The 15372-nt window shown below is 59.3% G+C and overlaps 1 protein-coding gene across 3 annotated transcripts in view; it reads right to left on the bottom strand.

Moving 5' to 3' along the window:
- The window catches only part of PAX7 (paired box 7), a 99705-nt gene extending 91664 nt beyond the window's left edge, over positions 1–8041 (bottom strand). The window contains exons 1-4 of one of the 3 annotated variants that reach the window (XM_045475845.1): positions 7842–8041; positions 4957–5192; positions 4243–4372; positions 3253–3387 (exon numbers count right to left, since the gene is read on the bottom strand). In XM_045475845.1, the coding sequence (XP_045331801.1) occupies positions 3253–3387; positions 4243–4372; positions 4957–5192; positions 7842–7926 (586 nt within the window). In that variant the 5' untranslated portion in view covers positions 7927–8041. The remainder of the gene's footprint in view (positions 1–3252; positions 3388–4242; positions 4373–4956; positions 5193–7841) is intronic. The other 2 variants (XM_045475847.1, XM_045475846.1) reach the window with 2 other exon arrangements.
- Positions 8042–15372: the final 7331 nt, after the last annotated feature.

Below are 15372 nucleotides of genomic sequence, written 5' to 3'. Positions count from 1 at the left end.
ATCTTTTTCTTCTCCGTCCCTCCTCCAGTCCTTTCCCACTTGGGTCTCCGGCCTGTCTCTCCCCTGGTCCTCGGGGCAGGGCTGAGGGGAAGAGGGTCCAAGTGGATGAGGGCAAGAACTGTCCATGTCCCTCTCCAGGTGAGCAGAGCGTGGCCGGAGCCCCTCTCCGCAGCGGTCTGAAATTCTCACCGCCAACAATCCTAATAACTCGGTCTTAACAAGGATAAGAGCAAAAAAAAAAAAAAAAAAAAAAAAAAAATACGAACAGCCTCATGAATATCAGCCCAAGGGGAGCAGGAGTGAGCTGTTCAGAGATGAAAGTGCACAGAAATAAAAGCTCAATTTAATCTGCTTTAAAACCCTTCAACTTAACGTTTGTGCTTCAAACTCTGAGAGTGAGGACTGATTGCGGATAAATAGTTTCTTACCATGCCTGGAAGCTATTACACCCCTCTCCAACACAGTTTCCTATTCAGGAGTCCCAGTTTTCATTACCAGCTCTAATAAGTCTTAACATTATTAAATGCCAAGCGGACGATAGGGAAAAACGGACTCAGGGAGGGATCTCTCTTTAGCGCTTAAAGAGGAGAGCTCTTAAACCCCTTCTTCCAAGGCTCCCCGCCACGAGAGGGGCAACCCCCGGAGAAAGCGTTCGTCAAGAGCAAGAAACCAAAACAAAGTTTGTGGGCGTGCACCCCTCCCTTTGCTCTGCGCTTTGAGGGGTCTCTGCCTCTCCCCACCTGGCCGGCTTGGGTGGAGGTTAAGGGGTCTTTTCACCTCTAACTTGGCCGTGAAGCTGATGGCCGGGGCCTAGGAGGGAGAGGAGAGGTTCCCACTGGGGGGGGGGGGGGTGGTCGCCTGGATGCCTGCCCAGGTACTCAGGGGGCTGATGTGACTTGTCACCAGATGGACAGGCAACCCTCACTCATCCCCACGGTCGCTCTGCCCATTCACACCCACGTACGACCACCCTGCACAGCCCCACGGCACCACGATCCAGAGGGCCACGGGCAACGAGCCACACGGAGAGTCACATGCGCTGATCACAGCCACCCAGCCCACAGTCCCGGCGCCCGACATGCCCACTGTCACTCAGAAAACTGCTGGGCTTTCTGGATACCAGACCCACGGGTGCCATTTCATTTCTGCAACTCCTCTCCAGACTCAGCTCCTGTGCTCTCTGCCTCCTCCCCGCAAACCCCTGGAGAACTGAAGCTTCCTGGTTGTGCTACAGGGAAATCCTCTCTGCAGCGAAGTTGCCTGTTAGCTGGTTTCGTAAGCCCTGACCAACACCAGAAGCACAGGACCTCCCTGGAGGCGGAGGGCTCCCCGAAGCCCACCCTTTCTATCCCCTTCCCTTCCTTCTTTCTCAGGACAGACTTCTCTACGCTGCGTCCTCACAGACAGAACTGGACAAACCCCAGCCACACACACACACACCTAAAGTCTCTCCAAATAAAACCAAACCTCCTTCCGCCTCTCCCCCGGTACCTCCCAGAAACGGCGTCTGCCGTGTGCTAAGGCACCAGGAAAGAGCCCTTCAAGTTCAAAGTGCCCCACCCCACAAAAAAAGGAAGTGCCCCTAAGCCCCTCTCTGCTACAAACTGAAGTAAGGAGTGGGTCCCCCCACAGGTGGTCGCAGGGCTCAGGGCCGCCTGGGCCAAGCCAGAGGCGCTCCTTGGCGGCACAGGACCCCTTCCCACTGCAGACCTGAGGCTGTGCGACAGGCCCGGCGCAGCGGGGTGCCAGGCGCGGCTCCCTCCCTTTCTTCCCTCGCCCTTTTGTCCCTGGCGGGACTGGGCTCCACTTGGGGCCCTGAATGTCAATAGCCCGGCCCTTCCCCAGCTCTAGGCTGCTCTCAAAGGGGCTGCCCCTGCCCCTCCTCCCACCTTCCCACTCCACCAGGCCAGTGGGGGCTGGGCCTCCCTGGGTGTTGTCTTTGGAAGCGGGCTTTGTCTCTGAAGTTCATCTTCAAGGTTGGGAGAGTCTGCTGAAAACTGGGGAGAGACCCGGGCTGGGAGTTCGCAGGACGCAAGGAAGGAGGTACCTCGAGAAACCTCTGCAAAGAAATTCCAGCCAAATGTGCTCCTTCCAAGTTCCCAGGTTCGGGGCGCTTCCCCACTTTCCACAAAGCTACTGTTTTGCTGGTTCAGAGGAGCACTGTCTTTGCTGCCTGCCTGCCTGCAGCCCCCCACCCCTGCCCCGGCCCCGCATGCCTGCTGGGGGGCTTGCTTCTTCTCCCCAGCCAGCCTCCCCGGCTCTGGCTCTTGTCTTTCTGTCTCTCCTCCATGCCCCCACGGAAGACGCAGTCTCAGAGAGAACTCCGAGGGGAGGGGGTAATGAGAAAGACTTCCCCTTCTCCCGAAACTTCCCCCCTCCACGCCCCGTCAATAAACAAAAGCACGCCCCCCTTTCCCGGGGCGTGCAGGCGCTTGAAAGATAAATGCCTTCCCTAGCAGATCCGGGGAAAAAGCCGGGCGCCAGGCTCAGACTCCCGGCAGCGGCCCAGCCGCGCTGAAAAGTGGGGAGAGTGCGAGGAGCGTCCGAATCTTTCTCCTCGCCCGAGACCTCCCCACCCCGGGCCTCTGGGAACTTGGCCTCCGCCTCGTGCGCCCAGCTGCACCCACTCGGCGCTGCCTCGGTCCGCGCGCCCTGACAACGCGAGGCTGAGGGTTCGGCGGCGGCCCACGCGGCCCTCGCTAATTTTTATTGATTGCAGCGGTCAGTCAACTGTCAGGCAGGGTTTCAAGGGACCGTTTAGAGAGCGTGTGCGGGTCTGGTTAACAAATTCATTTAGGGAGCCGCGGGCCGGCTCCTCCTTCCTCGCCCCCCCCCCCCCCCGCCCTTGCCCAAGCTTCCTATAAATAATAGATCCACGCCGGGACCAGCCGCCAAAACGCCAGCGCCGGAGGACACACGCGCCGGAGGGCTCGGCGAGGCCCTGCGCGCGGGGCTCGCGCACTCGGCGGCGCGCAGTGCACCAACCTGCCGCCGGCTCCCCGGGGAGGCGGGGTCCGTCTGCGCCCCGGCTCCGCGCCCTGCCCTGGCCCCGGGCGCGCCGAGGGGGCGCTCTCGGCAACCCTCGAGGGGGCTCCCGGCTGCCCCCCCCCCGCCCCCCCCCTCCCGGAGGCTGCGAGTCCTCCCGCTGAAGTTCGGTCGCCAGCCTTGGGCGGCGGAAGCGCAGCACCGGCCCGCACGCTGGCGGGTGGGGACGCGCGGCTCCGCCGTGGCGTCCCCGGGGAGGCTCCCTACCTTTGTCTCCCAGGATGCCGTCGATGCTGTGCTTGGCTTTCTTCTCGCCGTCCTCCTCCTTCTTGTCCGCTTCATCCTCCTCCTCTTTCTTCCCGAACTTGATTCTGAGCACGCGGCTAATCGAACTCACTAAACCTCAGAAATTCAAAGGCAAAAGAGCGAGTATAAGTCGTTGGGGCAGCGGAGCCCGGCGCGACCTGGGCCCCTGGGAGAAAGCCGCGCAGCCACCCACCCCCCCCCCCCAACACGCGGCAATGAGATTCACACCCGCTGCCCCCCTCCCCGGTTAAGCGTCTCCACCTAAGGACAGTCACTCGCTAGGGAAGCTGACCCACCTGGGGCATGTCACGGCGGCTTTCCTATACCCATCCTTACACACACTTGTGCCCTACACCCGCGCATCCCCTAGATACACTCACACCCACACCCGCTCCCCCAGGGCCTTCCCGGAGGCCCTCCAGCCCCTGTGCTGCGGTCTCCACACTCAGGTGTGCGGCCCAGCCCTGCGTGCCCCTGCATACGGACATCCCAGGCCGCTTTCTGTCTCACAAGGCAGGATGCTGGAAGGCCCCCACATTTGGGACCCATTGCTGGCTGGTGGCACTATCGAAACAGAAATTGTGACTTGGGGAAAGGGGTCCAGGGAGCCCACCGGAGATCAACCCTCCTAAGGATGGACCCATCTCTCTAGGCCACTTCCCGCAGAAAGTGCCCAGGGAGCTCCTGTTATCACCCAGCCTTATAGGATTAACTTTTTGCCCCTTCCGTCCCTCCTTCCGTTCTGTCCATCCATCCCTCCTTCTCTCCTTCCTCCTCCTCTTCTCTCTTTCTGAACTTTCTTCCCAACTCTCTCCACGCTCCTGTCCCCCTTGCTCCCCCCAACCTTCCTTCAAGCTCCGCGTCATTCAGCACCTCCTGTCCTCTTTCTTCCACCCCCAGCCCCGAACCCCGAGCCTGAACCAGACTCCGCCGGCTCAGCTGCCTTCTCACCTGAGGGCACCGTGCTGCGGTCACAGTGCCCATCCTTTAGCAGCCGGTCTCGGATCTCCCAGCTGAACATGCCTGGGTTTTCCCTCTTGTACTCCTCGATCTTTTTCTCCACATCCGGAGTCGCCACCTGCTTCAGAGGTGGAGGTGGGAGAGCAGGAGTGGAAAGATGGGGTGGGGGGAGGGAGATACTTTTAATATCAACCTCCCAAGAGCCCCAGGCCCGGCTGGTGGCTCTGGTTCCCATCCCCCCCCCCACCACCGCCCCCTTCTGAGATTGGCGTTATCCCTTCACAAAACCTGAGCCTGGTTCCCAGGAAGGCAGCTGACCGAGGGCCCAGGGAAGTGATAGGTAATAAAATAAAAAGCTAATTAGGACTCCTAGGATCTCCCTTTCACTATTTCAGGCAAGACAGAGGGGAGATTTTTCCCTGCTCTGGGATGATGATAGGGGATGGGGCAGACATAGGGACGGCCCAGGGATGACGCATGGGCCTCCAAGTCTTGGACAACCTGGAACCTCAGTTATCTCCATCCACTAGAAATTCAAGTAAGGAGGGAGCTATCCGGGGGTGAGGACACTCTCCCCCTGTACTTTCACAGGAAGCGTACGGAATCCCCAGTGACACTGGATGATGGAGGGCATTGACAGGGGCTACGGCCAGGATCCCCCAACCGTGGGAAGGCCGACTGTCGGCTCGCAGCAAAGACACTCACTCTGGGCTTGCTGCCTCCGATGGCCCCAGGCCGGATGGACCCGGTCTCCTGGTAGCGGCAGAGAATCTTGGAGACACAGCCATGGGAGACACGCAGCTGGCGGGAGATGACACAGGGCCGGATGCCATGGTGGGCCATCTCCACTATCTTGTGGCGGATGTGGTTAGGCAGGGGTCGCCCGTTGATGAAGACCCCGCCAAGCTGATTGACCCGGCCTTGGCCAAGTGGTGTGGACACTGGAGAAGGGAGGGCAGATGGGGAAGGAGAGAGGCACAGGGTAAGGATGGGGAGGAGACACTGAGCACACCTCCCTGGCTGGTCTCATTTGAGCCCCAAGACCCCTGACAGAGGATCCCTGAGCCCCCCCCCCCCACACACACACACACACACATTTGGAGCCCAGGCAGTACAGAGGTCAGGCGAAAACCGCCCTAAAGCTGAGAGAAGGTCCTGCAAGGATGGAGGGGGGGAGTCACGGCTGGCTGCTACAGTCCCCCAGACGCCGCGTGCCCCTGCTCCTGTCACACCATGGGGAATGAGGACGACGGATCTGATGCTTCTGAGGACGGGAGGGAGGGGACAGAGCCAAGAGGCTGATGGAGTCTTGGAGTCTCTGGGACCAATGTCCCCCGGGATGCAGTTTGGGCCACAGGTCTGTCTGCCTCTTAGAGAGGCCACTAGCGGGTGAGATGTGGCCGCTCTGGTCCGCTCCGTGCCCTAGGTGGTCAAGACTGATCCATTTTGGAGGGAGCCAGAAGGCGCTGGTTAACTACCAGTGTTTATTGCTCTGGCCTGGGCTGGCAGAGCCGTCCAACTTCTAACTGAACAGTCGAGGGACTGGTGACAGGACGCCGTTGGTCCCTGCCTCTGGGGTCACCTGGCTGTCCCTTGAGGGACTCTCCTTGCTTCCAACCCCTCTCAAAGCTCTAATTTCGTTTTGGGGAGATCTGGGGAGATGCTCCAAGCTTCCAAATCAAATACTAGTTGGCTTCAGAAATCCATGAACTGTCCCTGCGGGCTCTGAGAAGCTGGTACACAGATGGGCCAGAGTCCCCCCCCCCCCCCCGGGGTGTGGGTGACTTTGGGAACCTGGGAGACAGACATCCCCGGCGGTCAGTCCCTGCCGTATGCTGGGGAGGGGAGAGCTCCTCAGAAGCCTTAATGCAAAGTGTACACAATTTCCTCCCAGAAGGTTGGGGGACACCCGGTGCACTAATCCGGCCTCGATCCCCCCAATTTGGGGACTCGGCGGCTGCGGAGATCTGGCAGATTAGAACGATTTCACAGCCGCCGGAGTGGAGGGAGCTGTATAATTGGAAGGGAGGAGGCGAGAAGAGACTCGGCTGTTCCTACCGCCTCCTTCCTTGCGCTCCCGGTCCCCCCCCCCCCACCTCTCTTTGCAAAAGTAGGAGTCTGAAGCCACCCTCGGATTTAATCAGAAATCGTGCGTCGCCAAGTCAGAGTCACTCGGTCTCCGTGGCGGGATATGCCATTAGCACTGGAGAGCTCTCGAGCGCCCAACTTTATATTCAAGAGCCTCTTTAGCGACCGGCGCTCGGCTCTCCTCAGTATTCTCCGTCATGTTGGGCAAATATTGTTCTAATCCGCTGCGCGTCCTCGGCCGCCTGTTTCACTTGCATTCGCTACAGGAGAGTGTTACGGCAAATCCCCGGGCTTGTGCGCTCTCCCGCCTGCGTGGCTGCTCGCGCGCACTTGATCACGGAGCCACTCTCTTCGCCTCTGTCTAATGCAGGGACCCGCGCCCGGCCCGCTGCCGGAGGGACCCCTCCCTCCCCAGATCGCAGGCTGCCTGCCCGTCCATCCCCTCCCCGCCTCCTTTCGCCTTCCTCGCGCAACAAGGGGGCTCATACAATTACCAGAAGAGTAATTAAAAAATGAAAGTGGTGTCCCGTGTGACACCGTGGCTACCTGCCCCCAGAAGCCCAGTGATCCCTCGGTTGACAGGTTGAAGCCCTTCCATCCGTTTAGAAAGAAAGCAACACAACACAAAACCAAGCCAAAAAAAAAAAAAAAAAAAAAAAAAAGAAAAAAAAAAACCCGCAGGAAAGGGTCTCGGCAGCCCGCTCGCACCCTTTTCTGGAGCCGGGAACCGTCCACGGTGCGTCGTTCCCTGCTCGCCCCGGCGCTGGATATTTCTTTAGGGAGGACGCATTACAGAATCGCGCACTTTCCCCGTCCCGGGGTCCCCTCCCAGGAGAGTTCCAGAGTTCCGAAGCCCAAGTGAAAAGTTGTGGGGGTGGGGCCGGGGGAAATCGTTGCTATCGATTATTTCGCATTAGTTTGTTTCCAGACCCCAAGAGCAGGAGTTTCTGACTGTTGCTTTGGAAGAAGCGGAGAACCTTCCTGGTTTGGACACACACACTATCCACATGCTGTCGGCATTTCGAAATAAAAGGGGTTTTGGAAGACCATCCCAGCAGTGGGGAAAACAAACAAACAAAAAAGAACAATTCGGAACGAGGAGTAGGACGCGCTTGCAGGGGCGAACGCAGGAGAGCTGCGAGAAACTATAGGGGTTGGGGGGGGAGGGAAGTATCTGAAAATAGTGGAACGAGCTGAAATTCACGAAGAGCTGGCATTTCCTAGGGGCCGAAATCTGCCCCGGGTTCCGCCCGGCGGAGGAAGGCCAGGGCCCGCGCGACCTGTGAGGCCGGGCCGCCGGCCACCGAAAGCCACGCAGAAACGGACAAGTGTCGGCCCCGGAAACTTCCGGGGTCCAGCGCCCGGACTCCGTCCCAGATGAGACGGGGAGCGCGCCCCCCCCCTCCTCCCGCCCCACTGCCGCTGGCGCCGCCGCCACCCCTGGAGATGGCTGCGTCTCCGCGGACCCCGGGCTCCCGGCGGAGGCGCGGAGGCGCTCTTACCTTCCAGAGGAAAGCCGGTGCGCGGGTAGTTCTGCCCGGGCGCCGGCCGCATCATCCTGGGGACGGTGCCGGGAAGGGCCGCCATTCTTACGCACGCCGGGGACGAGTCCAGAGTCGGCAAAAATCGCTGCCCGTCCGCTCCCTTCACCCCCGCTGCGCTCTCTTTCTTTCCTTCTTCTGCCACTTCGCTTTTTTTAACCTCTTCCCCCTCCTCCCCTCTCCGCACGCGCTCCCTGCCCCCACCCCCACCCCCGGCTGCAGCCGTTCGCGTCCAGAAGCTGGGGAGGGGGGCGAGGTGGGGGGCGGAGGTTGGTGGAGGGGGGCGGTCGGGAGCGGGGGGGAAGGTGGCGACAGGGAAGTTCAAACAAACAAACACGCCAACCCCAAGTCCGCCTGTGCCCGCTCCGCTCGGCCAGAAGTTGTGCGGGCGGATGCGCCGGGCGGAACCGGGAGGCGAGGCCGGTGGCGGAGCGGGGCTGGGGTAGGGAGGGGGGAGCCGCGGCCGGAGGCAGGGCCCGGCCTCGGACGGGCGGCCGTGCGCGCTCGCGCGCTCCGGGCCAAAGTTTCTGAGCCGGGAGGCTGCCGAGTGGGTTCTCGCCCGTATTTATTTATATATTTACTCCCGCGCTCGCCCGCTCCCTCCCTGCGCTCCCCTCCACGCCTCGCTGCAGACCACACTCACGTCCCCCTCGCGCACCGGCTTTCGCCCCCCGCCCCCCACAAGGCTCGGGGAGGGGATGAGGTGGCTCTGTCGGAGTTTCGGGGCTGGAGGGGAGGCGACTGGGGGTGACGGGGTTGGGAAGGCAAGAGGGGAAGCGAGGGGGCGAGCGATCCGCCGGGTAAGTTGTGCAAAAGTGCTCAGCTGGAGTACGAGGAGGAGTGGGGGGGGGGGGGACGGGGGTGGCGGCGGCGGGGGGGTGGGGGAGGCAGCGAACGAGATCTGATAGGTTCGGACTTTTCTTTTATTCATGAGATGGAAAAGGGGGCCAGGGCGGAAGGGAGGCGAGGACCAATAACGAAAAGAAATCGCCAACGAATATTTTTTTTTCTCTCTCTTTTCTAATCCCTGGCTCGACCTGGTTTTTGGGGGAGAATTTGAACCGCCCGTTAACACAGAGGGAGCGAGGCCCCGGGGCTGGGGGAAGGGGGCAGAAGGGAAGGGGAGGGGGCCAACTTTGTGCAAGTGTCTTCTTTTGACGAATGGGCCACAGCGGCCGAGCGCCCAGCCCCTGGTCGCCCACGGCCCCTCTCGGCGTCCCGGCTGCTTGGGAATGTCTGCTGCAGGGTTGGCGGCTCCGCTGAATTCTCGCCTTTTCTCTGGCCTCCCAGGGCCAGAGTGGGCTGATTGCGGATCTCCTCCATGTCTCTCACACGTTCTGAAATCTCCGCCAGTGGGGCCACTCGGGCGAGCGGCCTAGGGTGACTTCAGGAGAAGGGTTGATGACTTTCTCTGTGAAATAACGTCCGCGCCCCAGTGGCGGGTCCTCGCCCAGCCTTCCGCGGCTTCCAGCCGCCCAGAGTGCTTAGAAAACTGGGCGTGCCAAATATTAGGGACTGCGTCTTCTCCCCTCGTCTCCCCCTTCCCTTCACCCAGCTGCAGCCGGGTTTAAACTTGCCTTCCTCTTCAGGCACCCTGGCCACGACCCAGAACCTCTTTTCCGAGGGCAGTCTGGTGCCCGGAGGCTGACAGCGAGCGTGGTGCCCCGGATCTGGGGGGGAGAGTCTTGGTGCCACGGGGAGCCCGTCAATTCTGAGCTCCCCCCCCCACCCCGCTCAGAATTTACAGGGGGAAGTGCCCCAATTAAAGGGTCAGCAGTGGGGGTGGTGATTCCCCCCCCCCCCCATCCCGGCCAGAGTGGCCAGACGCCCCTGCCCCGGGACACGAGTCCTGGGGGCGAACCGCCCTCCCAGCGGGGCAGGACGCCAGGACAGCAGGCCTTTTGTCTCCCTCGGGAAAGAGTGTCTCCGGCCCAGCGCTGGAGGCAAAATACAATAAAATAAACCCAGCCCTCCAACTCGGCCCCCGCCCCGCAGCCCGCCCCCTGCCCGCCCTCTCCGGGTCCTGGGGTCAGCCTCGTCTTGGCCTGGGGGGCTCTCCTCGGGCTGGCCCTAGTGTGCCCCCTTCCCCTCCCCTTTTCCTCACCTGTGACCTTTGCCCCTCTCAGCATGTGACAGACTCCCTCCTCTCCTGTCTGTCCCAGCACTTGGGGGGGAGGTGGGGGGTGGGGAGGGTTCATCAGGCTCTTGGTGGGGAGGCACTCTGGGAATGGGGGCCTACAGAAAACCTGTTAAACCCACACCTTCCAGGGGCTCCAGAATTGAGGAGGGGGAGGCCAGGTAGCTTTAGAATTGGAAAGGGGGAATCCAGGTTGCACTTGCCCAGGCCCGGGTACCAGGCTGGCCTGAGTTTTAGGGGCCCGACAAGGTTTTCTGGGCTCTTTTCTTCGTTAGAGGTGCTACCCTGCTATATCCATTGCCCCTGAGGAGAAGGACTGAGAGATGAAGTTTGAGGCCACCGTGTACGTGTCTGGGGAAGTCCAGTTACACTTGGGGTCCCTTTACATCTTGTCTTGCTGGAGGGTCTGGCCCGGGACCTGCAGAAGTGGCTGTATATTTTATGTATGCACGTATGCATGTGTGTACGGATATACACATACAGATATGCACACAATATACACTCATTCGTAGAGATACTTACAATACAGTGTACGTTCATTCATTCATTCATTCATTCATTCATCAGTAACTTCCATCCTGGCGAGGAAGGGTTTAAGGCACCGGTTCTCTACGTCTGTGGGTGGACCGAGGGGTGTGTTTGTGTGTGAATTTAAGCCCCTGTGTGTCTCTAGGTGGAGGTCGGCTTGTGTGTTAGGCTCCTTGTAGGCATGAGGGCCAGTCTGAGTATGCCAGTGCTTCTAAGTGAAGGTCTCTGTCTGTGTTTATGTTTTAGAGTCGCTTCCATGCTGTGTCAGCTGTCAAGAAGGTGTGAATGTGTGTTTGGGTCAGTTCCCTGGGCGAGGAGAGGCCTCTGGGGCGCGCTGGCGTGGAGGCTGGAAGAGTCGGTCCCTCCTTGCTGACTTCACCGCCTGGCCGCGCTCGCGCGTGCATCTCCTGGGGTCAGGGCCCACCAGCTGCGGCTGGGGACATCGAACTCGGGGTGCTCCATGGGGGGCCACCTAACCTTTGGCACGGTCCCCACCGTGCCATGCAGAGGACTGAGCTGTGGGCCCAGTCGCGAGGGAGGCCCCGAGCAGGCTCCCCGAAACCCCGTGATAGCGGCACCAACCCTGAGTATTCGCAGCTTGGGGATTCCGTGGGCTCCCGCGGGGCAGGCGGAGGGGGAGGAAGGGGGGTGTCTGTCAGAATGAGCGTGGCCGTTCTCGCCTGTTGGAGACCAATTTCACAAATGATTTTTGCAACAATTAAGAAGTGTGGCGGGGTGAAATGGCAATTTCACATCCAGCAGGGGAAAGGGGGGTTCACCTGGGAACTGGGGCTGGCGGCTGCAGCTGGAGGTGGCGGGGGGGGGGGGGATCTTTCCCTCTCCTCTCAGTTCCCCTGGCTAACCCCCTTGCCGAAATTCACTCCCCACACAGACATTAATCAACTGCAAAGACCGCCAGCCATTCTGCTGCTTCGAGCGCTGGGGGGGCTCAGGTCTCCATTGTGTGTGTCAGGCTGGACTCTTGGCCTGGAAAGTTCCCGTTCAAGCCCTCACCCTAATCTGTCTCTCTCCCTGCTCCTTTCTCCCTCCCTCTTCTTCTCTCTTGGTCTTGATCTGCCTGTCTCTCTCTGTCTCTCCCTGTCTCTTCACACACACACACACACACACACACACACACACACACACACACACAGACTTTTCTGTCTCATGCGCCCCCTCTATCTCTCTTTTGTCACCCCCCCCCTTTCCTCCTTGCCTTTCTGACTTCTTCCCAGTGGGTTTCCTCTCTCAATCGGTTCATCCCGTCCCTGCCTCCCCCATCTCCATGGTGTGCTCAAGTATGTAGGGGCCTCCACTCTGCACCAGGCTATAACTCAGACCTGAATCCCTGGGGGACCCCTTTGGTCCACGTGGGGTTGGGCAAAGACCTTCCAGAAGGGTCCCTCCTCTGCTTTGCATCTACTCAGGCTGTCTCAAAAGGGGCATCTCCAGGCTCAGCCCAACATGATTCTGGCACCCCCTCCCTCTAGAAATTCCTTGGGTCCTGGTGCTCTGTGGCTTGGGTAAGTAACTGTCCCCTCCCTATCTGGTCTGAGTTCCTATCTGCCCCCCCACCCCCCCGCTGCTTTGCCCCCAGCACCTCCTTTCTAAGAGCCACGACAAGGCACATGGAATTCCTCCTCCCAATTTCCCCAGATGAACCCTCCAAGTGGGAAAGAGGCCTAAGGATCTGGAGCAAGACCTCAGTGTGTCATCGGCCTGGGGAAGCTGGCCTTTCTCTGGCTGCTTCAGCCCCAGACTGTGAATTGATGGGTCCGACGCATGAGAGACTTAGGGCCACAACTGAGGCTTCCTTTTCGCTGCCGGCAGTGGCCAGGGATCCCTCCCCCCCAGCCCGAGGGAGAGGACACTCTTTTTCTTTCAGATCCCTGTGTGATGAGCACTTTCTGAAAGCGATTACCCAAGGAATCTTCCTTTAAAGGGTGATAAATCCACCTTGAAAACCAGGGGTCCTGATTTCGGCGGGGCCTTTTGCATTTTCAGAAGCTCTGGCCAAAGACGTCAACAAATGGAATTATTCCGTCTTCAAATGTTTGATAATGAGAGAGGAGGGGGGTGGGCGTGGGGGTGGGGAGAGAAATAGAATATCCATGAACAAAGGACCTTCTGGAGACTCGCTCCCGGTTCCGGATGCCAGAATTCCTCAGTGCAGCTTGTGAAGGGGCACCCTTGAAAAAGAACACCTTTCCCCCCCCACTCCCCCAACCTTCTGCTACTATTTTTTCTCTCGTAAGTAGTAGCACTCTTAGAAGAGCGACCTTGAGATATCTGCTCCAACCGGGATAGGAAGGAGAGGGAAACTAGGATGTTTTCCTGCTTGGCGTTTTCTCTTTTCCGAGCAAAAGAAAATAGTGTGGTTGGATTCCACTTCCCGAGGTAGATAACAGCAGTAATGGTAACAGTCAGACTTCTCCCCGGCAGACCGCTACATAGGATCTCAGTGATCCTTTCTCCTGGCCTTCCTCCACCCTCTCTCCTCCCCTCTCCACCTCCTCTCTTTGCCTCCTTTTCCACTTCCTTCTCTTTCCTCCTCTGGGCCTCTGCCTCTTGCTAACTGCTTTCCACTGGCTTCCAGAAAGGCAACCAAGGCCATCTTTGCAGCGTGTTCCCCGACATCCGTAGAAGCCTCCCCTCTGCCCAGCAACCCCTCTCTCCTTTGCACTCCTGGTGTGGGGCAAAGGGGCCTCCGTGGGACGGAGAGAAGGTTTCTTTTTGGGGTGGCCTCCCGGGGACGGCGTGAGGCGGAGGGGACCGTGCGCGTGAGTGCGCGTGCGGCCGTAGGTGAGGCCGAGAGCCCGTGTGTACCTGTGCAAGAGGCGAGGAGAGCAGGTGAGTGTGCGTGTCCACAGGTGTGCACGCGGGAGTGCACTGCGCACCTGCAGACAGGCGGGGCTGGAGGTGTGTGAGCAGCCGGGATTTCTGTTCCCTGCAACCGCTGGACAGCCAGAGGACGGAGGTCTCCTCCCAAGCTCCCAGCTGCCCGAACAAAAGACCAAGTGCCCGATGGCTCTGGGCTGCCTGCGCTGGCCCCTTTAGATCACTACTCCAAGTTCAATTTGCAGGAGTCCAGCGTTAATGGGTTGTAGACTGCGCCCTTGCACAATTACCTTATCACAACCGAGCATCTATGGAACCGGCAAGGCATTTTCATTGAACAAATCAAAGGGGGGAGGGGTGCTGGCGCCCGGCTCCAGCTTGCCTGGAGCTCCCGGCTGGCCACGAGTTCCAGGGGAGGCCCACAAGCCCAGACTAACTTTCCCTGCAGGCCCCCGGGCTTGTGGGGGCTGGGTGGGATGAGACTGAGGAGGAAAAGATCAAACGCTGCCTGGTTCCCACCTCAGATGGCTCTTTGCTCGGGGGGGAGGCCGGTGGGATGCTGCTCCTTTGGTCCCCAGGGCTCCTCCTGCCTTGTGTCCTTGGGAAGGGCCCTCCTCCATCATGGCCCACTCAGGGAGGGGTCTGTCCTTTCCTGGGTGCAGGATCATTTATTCTGTGCCTTCACTGTGGTAGCCTACGTTCCTTAGGAGATGCTCAGAGGACTCGTTGGGTGAATGAATGAATGAATGAATGAATGATTCTAGTACAAGCAGGATATGTGCACTTGGGGAAAGGTGGGGAGACCTGGGCTTGAATCTTGTGGGGATGGCGATCCACAGTGGTATTTATTGGACCTTCGTGTGCCTTCTGCGTGCCGGGATTTCCTGGATCCCTCGGGGCATCGGGAGGGTGACCAGCCATAAGCACATGGTAAGAGATGCTCGGATGGAACTCGGGCACGGTCAGTCTGCACCGTCTTAGGGAGCAGTGATGAGAACTGGGTGAGCCTCTCAGGCTGCAGTCGGCACTCAGTACACACTGGCTTCCTCCCTTCCCGCTTCCTCTGTACTCAGTCGCTAGGACCTTTTTGTATCCATCTCTGCAATTCTAGAGTGAGCTCAGTGTGGAAAGGAGCACAGAGGGTGCTTGATAAAGAGCTAAGTTGAACGATCATATTACTTTTTGCTCTTGGGCACCGATATTAATAACCAGGGTTTTTGAATGCCTCGCCTGGGCCGGGTATTGATTGAACAGCGAGCCTGTTTAATCTCCAGGCCCCCGTAGGTGGCGGATATCAGCCTCTCTGTTTTACGGAGGTGGGGGTGGGGGTGGGGGTGGTGGAAACTGAGACTTGGGGATGTCCAAGGTCAAACTGAGAGTCGTCCAAGGTCAAAGAGTTTCGGGTGGCAAGGAAGGGATTTTTAACTCAGGCTTCCTTGACTCCAAAGTCCGGTCTCTCTCTTGCTCCCACTTAGTCGCTTGCTGCCTCAGTTTCCCCTTTTGCAAACCAGATGATCCCCAGCACTGAGCGCAAAGACTGGAGCAAGGCAGGTGCTCAGAGGTGCTGTGGAGTGAACGAATGAAGCTGACACATTCTGGTGACCGTAGGGTCCTGCCTCGGGAGTCCGTGGAGGTGGGGATGGGAGACTGGAGGACCAGAAAATTGTAGCTCTACGAGGGAGACGTTGAGATGACCTTGCCCAAGGACTTTTCTGCTTCAGGAGCCCACCTCCCTCCTGCAAGCTCTGGGGAGGCCAGAGGGGCTTTTACCCCTGGCTGGAAAGTGCCTATCGCTCGAGGGAGGAGGTGGCCAGTCTGGGGGTGCCTCAGGTCCTCATTGAAATGTGTAGGTAGAGGGGAAGGCAGTGCACATTTGTCTAGGTGAATTAACAGCACAATCCCCATCTCCCAGAGGGAGAAGTTGGTTCATATTTATACATTTAGTCTTACAGGTGTAAAATAGGTTTCCTTTATGCTTGTATAATAATT

This window comes from Leopardus geoffroyi, chromosome C1, assembly GCF_018350155.1.
Source record: "Leopardus geoffroyi isolate Oge1 chromosome C1, O.geoffroyi_Oge1_pat1.0, whole genome shotgun sequence".
NCBI lineage: Eukaryota > Metazoa > Chordata > Mammalia > Carnivora > Felidae > Leopardus > Leopardus geoffroyi.
Note: the sequence above shows the minus strand (reverse complement) of the source record. Positions and strands in the feature narration are given on the sequence as shown.